Source organism: Aegilops tauschii, chromosome 3 (assembly GCF_002575655.3).
Source record: "Aegilops tauschii subsp. strangulata cultivar AL8/78 chromosome 3, Aet v6.0, whole genome shotgun sequence".
In the NCBI taxonomy this organism is placed as follows: Eukaryota; Viridiplantae; Streptophyta; class Magnoliopsida; order Poales; family Poaceae; genus Aegilops; species Aegilops tauschii.
Genome location: NC_053037.3, coordinates 553,029,168 through 553,045,928, shown reverse-complemented (window position 1 = coordinate 553,045,928; position 16,761 = coordinate 553,029,168). Strand labels below are relative to the sequence as shown.

Genomic DNA, 16,761 nt, shown 5'->3' with positions numbered 1-16,761 from the left:
ATGAAGAAGCTCCATGTTGATGGATCTTTGGACTCACTCGTTTGAAAAGATTGAGACATGCGAACCATGTCTATTGGTATATATGCATGAAGAAACTCCATGCATATGGATCGTTTGGACTCACTTGATTTTGAATCACTTGAGCCATGCAAATCATACCACATGGGCAAGATGACTGAAAGGCCTTGTTTTCAGTAAGATGGAACAAGAGAGCAACTTGTTGGAAGTAATACATTTGATGTGTGCAGTCCAATGAGTGCTGAGGCACGCAGTGGATATCGTTATGTTCTTACTTCACAGATGATTTGAGTAGATGCTGAGTGTATTTACTTGATGAAACACAAGTCTGAATTATTGAAAGGTTCAAGTAATTTCAGAGTGAAGTTGAAGATCGTCGTGACAAGAGGATAAAATGTCTGTGATATGATCATAGAGATGAGTATCTGAGTTACGAGTTTGGCACACGATTAAGAAATTGTGGAAATTGTTTCACGACTAATACCGCTTGGAGCACCATAGTGTGATGGTGTGTCTGAACATCATAACTGCACCCTATTGGATATGGTGCATACCATGATGTCTCTTATCGAATTACAACTATCGGTTATGGGTTAGGCATTAGAGACAACCGCATTCACTTTAAATAGGGCACCACGCAATTCCGTTGAGACGACACCGTTTAGAGAAACCTAAGTTGTCGTTTCTTAAAAGTTTGGGGTTGCGACGCTTATGTGAAAAAGTTTCAGGCTGATAAGCTCGAACCCAAAGCGGATAAATGCATCTTCATAAGAATACCCAAAATAGTTGGGTATACCTCCTATTTCAGATCTGGAAGCAAAAGTAATTGCTTCTAGAAACGGTTCCTTTCTCGAGGAAAAGTTTCTCTCGAAAGAATTGAGTGGGAGGATGGTGGAGACTTGATAAGGTTATTGAACCGTCACTTCAACTAGTGTGTAGCAGGGCACAAGAAGTTGTTCCTGTGGCACCTACACCAATTGAACTGGAAGCTTATGATAGTGATCATGAAACTTCGGATCAAGTCACTACCAAACCTCGTAGGTCGACAAGGATATGTACTACTCCTGAGTGGTACGGTAATCCTGTCTTAGATATCATGTTGTTAGACAATACTGAACCTACGAGCTATGGAGAAGCGATGGTGGGCCCATATTCCGACAAATGGTTAGAAGCCATGAAATCCGAGATAGGATCCATGTATCAGAACAAAGCATGGACTTTGGTGAACTTGCCCGATGATCGGCAAGCCATTGAGATAAATGGATCTTTAAGAGGAAGACGGACATGGACGGTAATGTTACCGTCTATGAAGCTCGACTTGTGGCAAAGAGTATTTTCACAAGTTCAAGGAGTTGACTACGATGAGATTTTCTCATCCGTAGCGATGCTTAAGTCCGTCGGAATCATGTTAGCATTAGCTGCATTTATGAAATCTGGCAGATGGATGTCAAAACAAGTTTCCTTACCAGTTTTCGCAAGGAAAGGTTGTATGTGATACAATCAGAAAGGTTTTTCGATCCTAAGGATGCTAAAAGGTATGCTAGCTCCAGCGATCCTTCCATGGACTAGAGCAAGCATCTCGGAGTTAGAATATACGCTTTGATGGAGTGATCAAAGTTTTTGGGTTTATACAAAGTTTGTTAGAAACTTGTATTTACAATAAAGTGAGTGGGAGCGCTACAACATTTCTGATAAGTATATGTGAATGACATATTGTTGATCCGAAATGATGTAAAATTTATGGAAAGCATAAAGGGTTGTTTGAAAGGAGTTTTTCAAAGGAAGACCTGGATAAAGCTGCTTACGTATTGGGCATCAAGATCTATAGAGATAGATCAAGACGCCTGATGATACTTTCAAAGAACGCACACCTTGACATGATTTTGAAAGAGTTCAAAATAGATCAGCAAAGAAGGAGTTCTTGGCTGTGTTACAAGGTGTGAGTATTGAGTAAGACTCAAGACCTGACCACAGCAGAAGAGAGAGAAAGGACGAAGGTCGTCCCCTATGCTTTAGACGTAGGCTCTACAGTATGCTATGCTGTGTACCGCACATGAAGTGTGCCTTGCCATGAGTTGGTCAAGGGGTACAATAGTGATCCGGGAATGGATCACATGACAGCGGTCGAACTTATCCTTAGTATCTAGTGGACTAAGAAATTTTCTCGATTATGGAGGTGAAAAGGAGTTCGTCGTAAAGGGTTACGTCGATGCGAACTTTGACACTAATCCGGATGACTCTGAGTAGTAAACCGGATTCATATAGTAGAGCAATTATTTGAAATGGCTCCAAGTAGCGCGTGGTAGCATCCACAAGATGACATAGATATTCGTAAAGCACACACGGATCTGAAAGGTTCAGACCCGTTGACTAATAACCTCTCTCACAAGCATAACATGATCAAACCAGAACTCATTGAGTGGTAATCACATAGTGATGTGAGCTAGATTGTTGACTCTAGTAAACTCTTTGGATGTTGGTCACATGGTGATGTGACCTGTGAGTGTTAATCACATGGTGATGTGAACTAGATTATTGACTCTAGTGCAAGTGGGAGACTGTTGGAAATATGCCCTAGAGGCAATAATAAATTGGTTATTATTATATTTCCTTGTTCATGATAATCGTTTATTATCCATGCTAGAATTGTCTTGATAGGAAACTCAGATACATGTGTGGATACATAGACAACACCATGTCCCTAGTAAGCCTCTAGTTGACTAGCTCATTGATCAATAGATGGTTACGGTTTCCTGACCATGGACATTGGATATCGTTGATAACGGGATCACATCATTAGGAGAATGATGTGATGGACAAGACCCAATCCTAAGCCTAGCACAAGATCGTGTAGTTCGTTTGCTAAGAGCTTTTCTAATGTCAAGTATCATTTCCTTAGACCATGAGATTGTGCAACTCCCGGATACCGTAGGAATGCTTTGGGTGTACCAAACGTCACAACGTAACTGGGTGGCTATAAAGGTGCACTACAGGTATCTCCGAAAGTGTCTGTTGGGTTGGCGCGAATCGAGACTGGGATTTGTCACTCCGTGTAAACGGAGTGGTATCTCTGGGCCCACTCGGTAGGACATCATCATAATGTGCACAATGTGACCAAGGAGTTGATCACGGGATGATGTGTTACGGAACGAGTAAAGAGACTTGCCGGTAACGAGATTGAACAAGGTATCAGGATACCGACGATCGAATCTCGGGCAAGTACTATGCCACTAGACAAAGGGAATTGTATACGAGATTGATTGAATCCTCGACATCGTGGTTCATCCGATGAGATCATCGAGGAGCATGTGGGAGCCAACATGGGTATCCAGATCCCGCTGTTGGTTATTGACCGGAGAGTCGTCTTGGCCATGTCTGCGTGTCTCCCGAACCCGTAGGGTCTACACACTTAAGGTTCGGTGACGCTAGGGTTATAGAGATATTAGTATGCGGTAACCCGAAAGTTGTTCGGAGTCCCAGATGAGATCCCTTACGTCACGAGGAGTTCCGGAATGGTCCGGAGGTAAAGATTTATATATGGGAAGTCTTATTTTGGTCGCCGGAAAAGTTTCGCGCATTATCGGTATTGTACCGGGAGTGCCGAAAGGGGTCCGGGGGTCCACCAAGGGGGTTCACCAGCCCTGGGGGGGCACATGGGCTGTAGGGGTGTGCGCCTTGGCCTATATGGGCCAAGGGCACCAGCCCCAAGAGGCCCATGCGCCAAGAGATAAGGGAAAGGGAGAGTCCTAAAGGGGGAAGGCACCTCCGAGGTGCCTTGGGGAGGATGGACTCCTCCCTGGCCGCACCCTTCCTTGGAGGAAGGTCCAAGGCTGCGCCCCCCCTCTCCCTTGGCCCTATATATAGTGGGGGGGGGAGGGAGGGCAGCAATACCTAAGCCCTGGCGCCTCCCTCTCCCTCCCGTGACACATCTCCCTCCTCCCGCAGCGCTTGGCGAAGCCCTGTTGGAATCCCGCTACTTCCACCACCACGCCGTCGTGCTGCTGGATCTCCATCAACCTCTCCTCCCCCCTTGCTGGATCAAGAAGGAGGAGATGTCGCTGCTCCGTACGTGTGTTGAACTCGGAGGTGCCGTCTGTTCGACGCTAGGATCATCGGTGATTTGGATCACGACGAGTACGACTCCATCAACCCCGTTCTCTTGAACGCTTCCGCTCGCGATCTACAAGGGTATGTAGATGCACTCCTTCCCTCTCGTTGCTAGTAAACTCCATAGATTGATCTTGGTGATGCGTAGAAAATTTTGAATTTCTGCTACGTTACCCACAAGTAGGACATGGGACACGACCTCACTCACAAGAATCAAGGCGCCACCGTCTCCCACACCCTATTCTTTATCATCGAAGCCCGGAACCCTGACGGAGCCAGTGGACGTGAGATCGATGATGGATCCGTCCTGGGAGGAGCCGAAGACATCCACCACGACGCGGTTGCGGCGCCCGGGATTGCAAGCCATCCGTTGAGGCGCCGGAGAATGTGACTCTGCCTCTCCAATGTCCACCACCGCAAGGGTTGCCGCCATCTCCCACGTCAGCTGCCTCGCACGGCGGGCACGCCGCGCCATGTTCTCATCGGACGATGCCCATGCGTTCACCTCCTGCTCGGCGCGCCAATGGAGGGGTTGCGCGTCCGCCACAACATTCGGTCGCCAGACGGATCGCACCGCCTCCGGTGAGGCTCCGGCAACACACCTCGCGGCGGATTCATGCGCCATTTCGGCACACACGATGGATTCACGACGCAAGGAGTCCAAGTGTTGCGGTTGGGCGGCCTCCTCCCGGGAGCAGCGGAGCGCAAGCTGAACGGTCATCACTTACTCGGGGTTGCGTGGAATGAGCTCGGGATCGACGGATCTGAAGGTGCAGGACTCGGATCCGCTGCCGCCATGCCGGAGAAGGTCGGAGATCGCCAGGCGAGAGCTTGGGTGGCGGAGGGGAGTGTAGTGGAGTGCCTAGGGTTTGGTCCGGAGAACGGATAGGGACGAATATATGTGGGGCCGGGTTGGCCAGTATAGGTCAGGTCCGACATGACAGACGCGTCCAGGCCTCCCCATATACGTCCCATATTTGAGGTGAATACGAGGGGTGCCGGTCAACCCGTCCGTTTAAGGGGGGTTTGAGGCGTCTGACTGGATCGTTTTTTTTTTTGACTGATCACTGATCGAGCCATCCATCCGGACGTTTGAGGGGGTTTGAGGTAGCCGCCTGTAGATGCTCTAACGCCTGTGACCAAAATTCTACTAAAAAATTCAGAAATATAGTACACATCACTACAAAAATGTTACCCGGAAACTTGAAGAGAAACCGTATATACTACATCTACATCCGTCTATCAGTCTATGCCACCCAAATGAAGAGACACTCGCATCAAGGCAACTAAACATTGGCATAGCGTGGACCATGTATGGTTGTGAGCCTTTATCTTGGCTTGTTATTTATCAGCGATATCTTGCAGGACGATATCAAATTCAAGCAAGCTCCGAAAATCAGGAACCAAAAAGAAAAAATTAAGAAGAATATATGATGCTTGCAAAAGAAAAAAGTTTTGTTCCGAGGGCGATGACTTTGCTCAGTTGTTGCAGTTTTATGAGGCTAACCAGGACTAACCCTTGAAGGCGTATTTTTATAGAAAAAACTCTAAGCACCATGGGTCACTCCATGACTCGAACCCGGGTGAGCTAAATAGCTTCATGCTATCCTAATCAACAGAGCGACATCTCAACATACTTAAATAATGAACATCTGGATAACCAAGGGGGAGTAGACTATGTGTGCACTTTCTACATTAAAGGCCTATTCAGAATTCCACCAACTCCATAAAATTGAGCTGTGGAGTCAGGAAATAGCTGCTCCGCAGTTTTCAACTGCAACTCCACCAACTTCGAGAGTGGAGCTGTGGAGCGGAGGTTCTCCGAACAGGGCCTAATTAATCACTACTCAATCGAAATATTTAGACCACTCAGTGTTCTGGAAGGCCTACCGCAGCAGGATTCTGAGTGTTTGCTTTGAATCAGACATACGTACACAGAAACTGTTACGTATACTGCATATCACATCGAGCATCTTCCCGTACTAGGTAACCATGGTGTCGTATTCATCCAGTTCAAGAGGCCAAACCGCTGATTCATTATATTATTGGAGACCACACTTGGCGGGGTCTCGCGGGCCGAACACGAAGTTGCCGGCGGTGTAGATCGCCTGCAGGCCGTCGGGGCGCGTCACGTACTCCCGGAACCTGAGCGGCGAGCCCTTGATCCGGCGGGGCAGGACGGCGACGCCGCACGCGCCCCGCCGCGGCGAGCGCGGCACGTACACCGCGCAGTCCGTGCTCGCGAACGGCACCGCCTGCTCCGCCGTCTGGATCATGAAGTAGCCCCGCGCGTCCGTCGTGCCCCACGCCGACATGGCCTGCCTCCCTCGCCGGCACCGCAGCAGCGCCGCCGCATCTGCGAGCACAGAGAGAACAGAGAAGACGATCAGTGTCTGTCACGGCGCGTGAGTGCAGTTCGTGCCATGAAGTGGTACTTACTGGGGAGAGGCGCGACGTTCTTGGACGGGAGGTAGCCGGCGTAGCGGCAGTTCTTGCACCAGACGGCGCCGACGACGCCGATGGTGAAGTTGACGTCCGGCTGCGGCCGGGACACGCCGATCGCCGTGCCGCGGGAACGGAGCTGGCCGATGCCGCCCATGGCCACGGCCGTGGACCCGGGCGCGGAAAGGGTCCCGAGGAGGAGGGAGAGGCAGATCAGAAGGCGTCTCGCGAGCCAAACCATTCCTGTGCGTACTGATGAGTCAAGAAGGGCGCGCGCCATTTATGGAGCCCGGACGGAGGTGGCTCGGCTTGCTCCTTGTAGCAGCAAAGTGGCGCCGGTGCTTTATGCAAAGTGATGTGCGCGCCAAGGGATGTGTTCATGATTCACCTGATCGTTGATCGATGCCGGCTGGCTTGATTCAGCTGAGTGTTAGCTTCTTTTCTTAGAGCGCCCCATCCCGCCGGCCCGTAAAACGTGTTTACGGTTCGCGCAAAACCGCTTTTGTGGGCTGGCTCGGGTTGGCACAGATGCAGACCCCCAAACGGATTCGTAAAAAATTATATTCGCGGAATATACCTTTTTACGGATCGGCTTTGCGGGGTCTGCTCTTTGCGCCGCTGCATCCCGCATATTATTGGCCCGCAAATATCAAATCCAACATAATTTAACAATCGAAAACAAACTGAATTATTCAAATCAAACATAATGCAATAATCATCCGCATTACAAATAATATTCAAATCACCGTAGCAAACTTAAATAATGCAATACAAAATTTGTCATGAATACAAATACAAATGAATACAAAAATTAGTCACTGTCCAGCCCTTTGCCAATGGTGCTCAATGAGATCCTCCTGAAGTTAAAAGTGTGTGTCTGCATTTTCAATCTCCTTGTATGTCTGAAGAAAAGCTCTAATGCAGTTTGGGTCTCTAGCTGGTTTAACACGGCTACCCACATTGTCGTAAAAGAATTATAAGTTCATTCCTCTTTCATCTTCAAGAATCATATTGTGCAGGATAACACAACATGTCATGATGTTCTTCGAGGTTTTCTTATCCAAAAAACGAGCAGGACCATGGACAATGGCAAACCTAGATTGCAAAACACCGAATGCTCTTTCAATGTCTTTTCGGGCTGCCTCTTGCACCCTTGCAAATTCACATTGTTTTTTTGTTTTGGGTTCTTTGATGCTCTTGACAAATGTGCACCAAGGAGGGTATATACCATCTACAAGATAGTATCCTTTTTGTGTATTCATGCCCATTGATAGTGTAGTTGCAAGCAGGAGCATCACCACTAGCAAGCCTAGCAAACAAATGAGACCGTTGCAACACATTGAATCATTGAGAGTGCCCGACATACCAAAAAAAACAATGTCAAATCCAAAAATCCTCGGATGCTACGGCCTCTAGCACAATTGTTGCATCACGAGACTTGCCACAATACATTCCTTGCCAAGCCTTGGGGCAATTTTTCCAATTCCAATGCATACAATCAATGCTACCTAGCATGACAGGCCAACCTCTCCTCTCATTAGATGCCATCAATTTCTTTGTGTCATCTTCATTGGGTGCCAAAAGATACTCAGGACCAAAGACACGGACGATCACTTTTGCAAATCTATGCACAGACTCAATTGTGCTATCTTCACCAATGCGAAGATACTCATCGGCATAGTCAGCCGGAACGCCATATGCACCCGCATAGCTGCGGAGATTTTTTGATACGCACTAAATCCCTTTAAGCCCGCGACATTCCTTCTTTGAGTAAAATACCGGCAATTTGCCTCGCAAGCTTGAACAAGTTTCACAAAGAGGGATCGGCGCATTCGGTACCTTCTCCGGAAGAGGTGCGGAGGATATGTAGGATTCTCCGTGAAATAGTCTTGCATCAACATCTCGTTCCCAAGATGGCGATTCCGAGGAATGCATAGACGCCCGACAGTTGATCCTCGCCTCCTCTTCCGGTGCTCATCTTCATGCTCCTTCACGGCAAGCGCCATGACTAATGTATGCTGCCGGAAGGTCGCAAGCATGGTCTCAACATCCGAGTCGTCCGAATCTGACGAATCAGAGAGCAAGCACTTCTCGCACGGGCTCAACTCCATCTACACGCATACGGGCGCGTCAATCAACTACACAACTCACAAAATTCACAAAAAAGGACTAACCGGTGGCGGGTGATCCCAGGCGGCGACGAGGGGGCGCGCTCGACGGTGGTCGATCCCCGGCGGCGGTGACGACGCAGGGCGCCTCTTCTCGCCGGATCGGGGGGGGGGGGGTCGGTGCAGCGGCTCGGTGCGGGAGGGTGTGGGGCGGCCCCGCGGCGCGATTCCGCCCGCAGATATGGCCGGAATCGTCGGCGGCGGGCAGGCGGCGGCGGAAGGAGGAGGAAAGCGCGCGGGGCTGAAATGTCCCTCCCGCCAACTGCTTCTCTCCGATGCAGGGCACCGCAGCCGCGAGGGGGAAACCCGCGTTTTCCCGGGTTGGGGTCCGGATTTTGCCGCGCCCCTCAAAATGTTTTGCGGGCCGGGGCGGGATGCGGGGTCTGGTCGGGCAGGTTTTCCGGCCCGTACCCGCATTTTGGCGGTTATTTTGCGGATCGGGGACGGATGCAGGGTCTGCTAGAGTTGCTCTTAGGACACAAACGAGGAGCGGTAATGCTGATTAATTCTGTATGTTTTACTCTGATTAATTTTGTACTATTAGCATAATGCTGATTAGTGTTTTACTCCTGTATTTCTGAAGGGCAATGCTAGGTGTAAGCGCGTCGGCCCGGTCGCCCGCGGCAGTTCGATTGGGGATGATGGGAACCGTTCGATGTGCGTTGGCTTCATCAATGCACGCGTACCAAGAAAATCCCAGCTGCACCGCACGCATTTTCCCCTTCGCCGCCCCTTGCCTCGCCGCCGCACGCGTCTCCCCGTCGACGCTCCTGGCCGGTCGTCCTAGTCGTCGGTCCCAGCCCTCACCGGCCGTCCTCGTCACCTGCTTCGTCCCATGCAACAGCCGCACCCCGCGGTTCCAACTCCTGTGACAACCGTTGTAGCTCCGGTGGCGACGACCGAAGCTCGCCGGCGTGCTCGCTGCCGCTCATCCCCGATGCCGCAGCTTCTCAATTTTTCATTTTCTACATACAAATTCTTCTATCTATTATTAATTTGATTTCATTTTTAAGAATTCAATAAAAACAGTATTCATGTTTTAATTAAATAAAAAATAAAAATAAAGTTAATTTTTTTGAGACAAAAATAAAGTTTTTTTTATAAAGTTAATTGACTGCTTAAGGCTTCGTTTGACACGAGATGTTTTGGGGGGTTTTGAATGGATTTTCCACGCGTGGCCCAAAACCCTCTACAATCCTCTTTGGCCCATTTGGTAGACGAGGTTTCGCTGGCCCAATCCACCTGATCTCCCCTCGATTCGCCTCGACGACCCTCGCGCCGCCGTCGGCCGCAGCCTCATCCTCGACGCGCCGCCGTCGTCGGAACGGGACGGGCAAAGCAACGCCCTCGCCGCGACTGAGAGGAGGCGCCCCGCCGCCGCCAGAGCGTCAACGTCCTCCTCCGCCGGTTATTCCTGAGGTGATTCCTCCCCTATCCTCCACTTCTCCATCCCCTCCCCTGCACACCCTAGAGCCGGCTCTTCTTGCTCCTCGTCCGACACCCAGCGAACTGCGTCCATCGATGAGACTGGCTGCCTCCATGGTCATCCCTGTCCTCTCCTTAAAATCATTGGAACCTGGCTCCTGTGAGAACCAGTCCATTGATTTGAATTTTGATAGAAGTGTGGGTTTTCATGTTGACAGAAATTAAGGTATTTCTGGATGAGCTTTTACATGGACAGTAAATCAAGGTCCCTGGATGAACTCTTGCACATGAACAATGTTCAGTTTTATCTGTCTAACATAAATAAAAGATCCCAAAGTTCCGGACTAGAAGCAAGGTCCCTGGATGACAGTAAGTAATTAGAGGGATTTAAATAATTAGAGTGTGGTTTGTCCTGCCTGCGTAGTAGGTCAAATTGATCCACTGCCCCTTTGCTTCAATGGATATACGGTTGGTTCCTTCTTCATTATGCTTCATTTTGGTCCCCATCCATAAATTTGCAACCGATGCAGAACTCATTGTACACTTGTAACTTGGTTACTTTATTAGTGACATCATTGGGGTATTCAAAAATATCCATCCATCTATTTGCTTTTTCTAGAGCAATTAAGCATATCAGTCGCCATTTGTCACTGAGGTTACTCATCATGAAGCTAGCTAATCTTTTGAGTCAGAAGATTCCCACATCCCAGTTTTGTGCAACTCTGACACTCTAATGTACCTTTGTCTTGTTTATCCATCTGTGCACAGGAACTGTTTTTTTTCTTGGTGCATAAACTACTCTCCTATGCTGGTAGAGGTATATATTTCACACCCAATTAGTTAGACTAACCCCATAAGACAGTCACTACAGCATACCTCCACAGCAATTAGTATTACCAATATTCAGGATATCGGTAAGTGACTGTCTAATGGGGCTAGTCTAATTAATTGGGTGTGACATATATATCTCTACCAGCATGCATAATTTTCATGTTTTTTTGTGTATATTGATGTATCGTAAGCATGAGACTCAAGTATCGTACTAGCTATTTACTGTTCAAATTTTAGTACTGGTTCTCGTCTATTTCTGGACCCACCCCTTTTGGTAAATTTACAGTATGTGGAGGACAGCTTCTAGCTTGATTTGTAAGAAATTCTAATCAGCCAAATAATTTGCAGGGAGGGTATAAAGTTTTTTCTTCTGTCAAGAGGGGTGGGTGTTCGCGCATTTCCTCAAGTAGAGAAGAAGCAGTATAAAGTTGTTTGGTGATAATGGAACCAAAGCATTCTGCTGAAATGTCCAGGTGCAACATCTTGACTAACCTTTAGCAACAAATGAGCCCTAAAGATTTCAATTATTATATAACATAGAAATGATTTGCAGGCATTTGGACAAGCAAAATCATGCCCTAATGGAAACATACCGAGCAATGTCCCATGAGTTGCATAAACTACAGGTGAGCCTCAGATACTACTAAGCTTTTATGTTAAGAAGGAATCTCAGGGGTATTTCTTTAGTAATCAATTGCTGTCATTTTATGTAGGTTGAAGAGGAAACAATCATGCGCAAGTTGTATGAGCTGATGTCTGCAGAAGGGCTTCTTCCAAAGGTACATTGTTGTTGCTGCTGCTGTTCTGAATTTGGACCGTTGGAGCTGTTGAGCTAGCATATTCTCACGCAGCTTTTGTACCACGGGTTGAAGTAAAAGTAGCGTTTTTTAGAAGCCGTTATAAATGGAAAGTTGAGCTAATCTCAAATCTATGTGCACATACGTGTGTTGACACTTAAAGTGAGAATCACTGATTCCTAAGAAAAGCCTACTTTCTCCACTTACAGTTTCATGCATTCATGAACTTAGGCCATAAATGAAACGCTTACTTAGTCCATTTTTCTGTCTTAGGCACTTGAAACATAAGACAATCAACTTCATTTCATGCTGCTCTGCCTCCTTTAACCAATCTCTCAATAATTGATGCAGCACAAGGAAAAAAGGGAGCCTGAGAGAGCAGGGGAATCAAGCCAGGAAAACGAAGAACGGGAACCATAGAATGTTAACCGTGAATCTGCAATATATGATGTTACATGGGGATGCAAGTTTGGCTGAATAGCAACCGATCTTAGGCATCCACTCCAATGGATATACTGTAGTGAAATTTTTGTCTCAGTTCCAGCAGTTAGTTAGTTTCCCTGTAATTTTCCAAACGGCACAATGGAATCTTGAATCTGGCTATTGTTCTGTGAGGAATTTTGGGATGGGTTTCAAAGCCTTGTTTGTTCCTAGACGCTTTGGAAAGCTTGGGGCATGCATGACTAGCACATGAATTTTGTGAATCTTGAAAGTGACCACCGTCCAAACTTGTCAGTGAGGAATGGGCAGCTGACTAGTCTGTTTTACCTTTGCACATGTTGTGCATGATAATCTTGTGTTTTGAGATTGGTTTCCTGTCGTGCTACTTGTTTGTTCCTCGTCGCTTTGGAAAACCTGGGGCATGACTAGCACATGATTTTTTTGAAGTTAGTAGATTCTTGGACAGTGGACGCAATATGAAATGTTGAACAGGCAAGATAATTTTCATCATTGCTAATATATTTTCCATTCCCTTTACTTGGAGCAGGCGAGACGATCACGATACTGACTACTCTGCATTGCAACGCTGGACGCATTCAGTGTCCATTGGGTAGTGGAACACAGTTCTCTGGTAATCTTTCAAGCTTCAGCACGGTCAGTGTATGGATGGAATTACCTGCTGATGCATGTTAGCATTATGACAAAGTAAACTAACAGCACATGTGTTATCGTAGCTACAATAATAGGTGTGCCCATAATCGGGTCACAGCCACCATAACTTTGAGCTCGGCCTCTGAAATGATCCAAGTGTTGATCCATGTCAGGAACAGTTGTGTGGGTGTCACGTTCAGACGGTCAGACCTGCATTTAGGTGTTCACTCTGATCTTGATCCAACGACTCCCTGTTATTCCGGCGAATTATGTTCATAGGTGAGAAGATGACCCGGGCGATGCAAGATCTTCATCCAATGGCTGGACTTCAGTTACCTTTTAGGCGCCTTTTATTGTTTCTGTCTAGTTACCTTACTTAAGCTCTTCAGTGCATCTACCAACTGACCCCCCGTACCCGCCCCAAATGCCAGGACCGACTGACATGGGGCGGATATGGGGAGACCCGGACGCGCCCGGGCATGCCCGCCACGTTGGACTGACGGAGACGGCCCACGTGGGTATGCGGAGAGACCGCTGACCCGACGGACGCCTTCTCCGCTCCGCGTCGCATGGCGCCGCTCCGGCGTGCCGCCCGAGGGAGGAAGCCGGCTATTTAAGCCGGACGGCGGCATCAGAACCCTAGCCCGCCCCGTTTCTTCCCCTTTCCCCTCTCCACAGCCGGCACTTCCACTTCCGTCCGCCGCTTGCGATGACGAGGTGCTGGATCACCACATACGCCATGCTCACTCCGGAGCGCCGGGTGCAGCTGGAGCAGATCCAGGCGAGGCGGGCTGATCGTTTCGCTGTCGACCTTCCTCTGGATTCGCTGGAGCCATCGGAGGAGGAGGAGGAGGAGGAGTAGGCAAAGGAGGAGCCGGAGCCGATGGAGGAGGAGGTGATGGAGCCGGAGGAGGATGCGGGCTTCGCCGTGACGGACGCGAAGGCGGAGTACGAGGCCGCCCAAAGCGATGGAGATGGTGGAGGAGACTGGCATCCTCGAGTCCATCCAGCAGGACCTACGTCGAGGCCAACCGACAGTTCATCCGGCAAGAACAGGTGGCGAGGGAGACTCTATTCTCCGAATTGGACGCGGCGGCGACGAAGGAGGAGGTGTCGGAGCCTCGCAGGCGCAGGAGCTTCCGCACTTGCCCGTCTACCTGGCGCCGGGAACGGAGACTGTCGAGATCTTCGACGCTGAGTAGTTTATCTTATGTACGTAGTACGCAGGTTTTTATTTGCATGTGTATTATGGATTTGAGGTATGAAGTTTGAGTTTCATGTGGTGGAGCGCGATTTTGGTGTGGTGTCTGGTCACAGTCTGCGGATGCGCCCGAGCACATCTACGGGCGTTTGGGGCCCGACTTTTGGGTATTGCAGTTGTAGATGCTCTTGAAACACTATCACTGTGCTCTGAAGCCAGATATGATGAAAGCGCATGAAAGAATAGAATGGCCGTATCTGGAGGCTATCAGGAGGAAGTTGGGTTTTTTAGATAAATGGGTGGCACTAGTCATGAGTCTGGTGAATTCAGTTTCTTACTCTGTTTCTTTGAATGGTAAAAATCTTGAAGAGTTTGCTCCAACTAGGGGTATACGAGAGGGAGATCCAATCTCACTCTACCTTTTCCTGTTAGAAGTCTGAAAGGATCGATATGGTTGACTAGAGGGGGGGTGAATAGGCCACTACCAATTTTTAGCTTTTCTTAACAAATTAAGTTTAGCAACAAATAGGTTGTCTAGATGTGCAACTAGGTGAACAACCTATATGATGCAAACAACAACAACAACAACAAGTGCAAGCAAAGGATACAACATAACAATGGCTTGCACAAAGTAAAGGAACGAGATAACCACAAGTGGAGCCGGTGGAGACGAGGATGTGTTACAGAAGTTCCTTCCCTTTCGGGAAGTACGTCTCCGTTGGAGCGGTGTGGAGGCATAAGGCTCCCCAAGAAGCCACTAGGGCCACCGTATTCTCCTCACGCCCTCACACAATGCGAGAAACCGTGATTCCACTAGTGGTGCTCTTGAAGACGGCGACCGAACCTTTACAAACAAGGTTGGGGCTATCTCCACAACTTGATTGGAGGCTCCCAACGATACCACGGAGCTTCACCACAATGGATTGTGGCTCCGAGGTGACCTCAACCGTCTAGGGTGCTCACACACCCAAGAGTAACAAGATCCGCAAGGGATTAGTCGGGGGAATCAAATATCTCTTGGTGGAAGTGTAGATCTGGGCCTTCTCAACCAATCCCTAGAAAATCAACAAGTTTGATTGCCTAGGGAGAGAGATCGGGCGAAAATGAGCTTTGGAGCAACAATGGAGTTTGGGAAGGGAAGAGGTAGGTCTTCTTGGAGAAGAAGACCCCCTTTATATAGGGGGAAGAAAACAATCGTTTTCTGCTCTCAGCCCGTAGCTAAGTGGTACTACCGCTCAATAGAGCGGTACTACCGCTTAGGCGGTACTACTCAGTCCTAGCACAGAAGCCAGAGGAGACAGAGGGCGGTAGTGCCGCAGGGGTGGTACTACCGGAGACCCAAACGGTACTACCGCTAAGAAGTTCTGGCTAGAACAGAGAAGCAGTACTAGAGCGAGTAAGGGCGGCAGTACCGTGCCAAGCAGTACTACCGCTCTAGTACCGCTTAAGAAAAACGGGCAACCGAAAGTAGCACAGGAGGGGAACCCCCAAGCGGTACTGGCAACTGCGCTAGGTGAGGCAGTACCATGCGAGCGGTACTACCGTTCTACTACCGTGCTAGTGCCGCTAAATATAACAGAGGCAACCGAACGTTGTAGAGAAGGGTACCCCCTAAGCGGTAGTGGACCGGTAGTGACCAGCGGTAGTACCGTTGGGCGGTACTACCGTGGTTACAAGCGGTACTACCACTGGTGCTAACTTTGGTTGACCTAGGAAAACAGGTCAGGCAAGCTCCAGGCAAACGGAAAGGCAAGGAGGGTGGAAGAAAGGCTGTGTATGTGATGATTCCACCCAAACCATTCCAACACGAATCCCCTCTTAATAGTACGGGATTCCTACGACTCAAACCACCGAAAAGAAATCGATAGGAAAAACACTGTCTTCTGTGGAAGGCTTTGGAGGGGCTCCACCATCTTGTGTCACCTAGAGTAGTCTCTGAAGAAGCTCGATGCACACGGTTAGTCCGCAAAGCGTATTGTCATAAATCACCAAAACCACTAAGGGAGAAATATGCCCTAACAATCTCCCCCTTTTTGGTGGATTGATGACAGTACGAGATTTGCAAGGGAAAGCAATAGTTCTACAAGCAAACCCAAAACCACAAAATATAGACGGGCTCCCCCTAGATGTGTGCACCAGATAAATATGCCTTGAAATACAAAGTGCACACACTAGGATCAACACTCCCCCTATATTTTATAGAAAGGGAAAACTGCAACTATAAGAGAAGTAAAGCTAAGCAAGGATGCATTAGAACAAGCATGAGAGAGATATAAACAAACTAGGGCACAATAAGAGAGATCTCATACATAATAAGACATAAAAGGATAGATAAGGGAGCATATGTCTCACACCATATGAAAAGGTCTCACAAGTCACACAACCCAAAGCAAAAGACGAAAAGGAATTCACAAGCGATAAAAACCAAGAAGAAAGGCAAGCTTATGACTCGGCAACCCTGCAGAAAGACAAATCCCCGGTCCTAAACCTCTCCCCCTTTGGCATCGAGACACCAAAAGGGGAAAATAGTGACCTAACGCAACTCCAGATGGCACTAGTCTCCTCCCATGGACTCGTCAGACTCCTCAGAATCAGACCCATCAACAGACTCCTCAGCAGACTCATCGGACGACTGCTCGATCTCCTGATCCTGAGCTGGAGCAGATGTAGCAGCATTGGA

General features: G+C 48.5%; 2 protein-coding genes across 2 annotated transcripts; one reads left to right on the top strand and one right to left on the bottom strand.

Annotated features, from left to right (window-relative positions):
• Window positions 1-5,670: 5,670 nt before the first annotated feature.
• LOC109762728 (non-classical arabinogalactan protein 30-like) lies at window positions 5,671-6,805 on the bottom strand. The gene is made up of 2 exons (XM_020321604.3): window positions 6,565-6,805; window positions 5,671-6,481 (listed from the first exon to the last, which is right to left on the bottom strand). Exons 1-2 carry the CDS (start codon window positions 6,722-6,724, stop codon window positions 6,168-6,170), a joined length of 474 nt encoding a protein of 157 aa, XP_020177193.1. The 5' UTR covers window positions 6,725-6,805; the 3' UTR covers window positions 5,671-6,167.
• Window positions 6,806-9,949: 3,144 nt separating this feature from the next.
• LOC109762721 (uncharacterized) lies at window positions 9,950-12,525 on the top strand. Its single transcript, XM_020321600.4, has 5 exons — window positions 9,950-10,154; window positions 11,340-11,464; window positions 11,545-11,617; window positions 11,705-11,770; window positions 12,140-12,525. Exons 2-5 carry the CDS (start codon window positions 11,433-11,435, stop codon window positions 12,206-12,208), a joined length of 240 nt encoding a protein of 79 aa, XP_020177189.1. The 5' UTR covers window positions 9,950-10,154; window positions 11,340-11,432; the 3' UTR covers window positions 12,209-12,525.
• The last annotated feature ends 4,236 nt before the right edge of the window (window positions 12,526-16,761 follow it).

Excerpts from the sequence above, each read along its gene's own strand:
- LOC109762721 (XM_020321600.4), top strand. The coding sequence starts at position 11,433 with ATGGAACCAAAGCATTCTGCTGAAATGTCCAG. Across the intron at positions 11,618-11,704 it reads ATGAGTTGCATAAACTACAG|GTTGAAGAGGAAACAATCAT; the intron begins GTGAGCCTCAGA and ends CATTTTATGTAG. Across the intron at positions 11,771-12,139 it reads CAGAAGGGCTTCTTCCAAAG|CACAAGGAAAAAAGGGAGCC; the intron begins GTACATTGTTGT and ends TAATTGATGCAG.
- LOC109762728 (XM_020321604.3), bottom strand. The coding sequence starts at position 6,724 with ATGGGCGGCATCGGCCAGCTCCGTTCCCGCGGCACGGCGATCGGCGTG. Across the intron at positions 6,482-6,564 it reads GAACGTCGCGCCTCTCCCCA|ATGCGGCGGCGCTGCTGCGG; the intron begins GTAAGTACCACT and ends CTGTGCTCGCAG.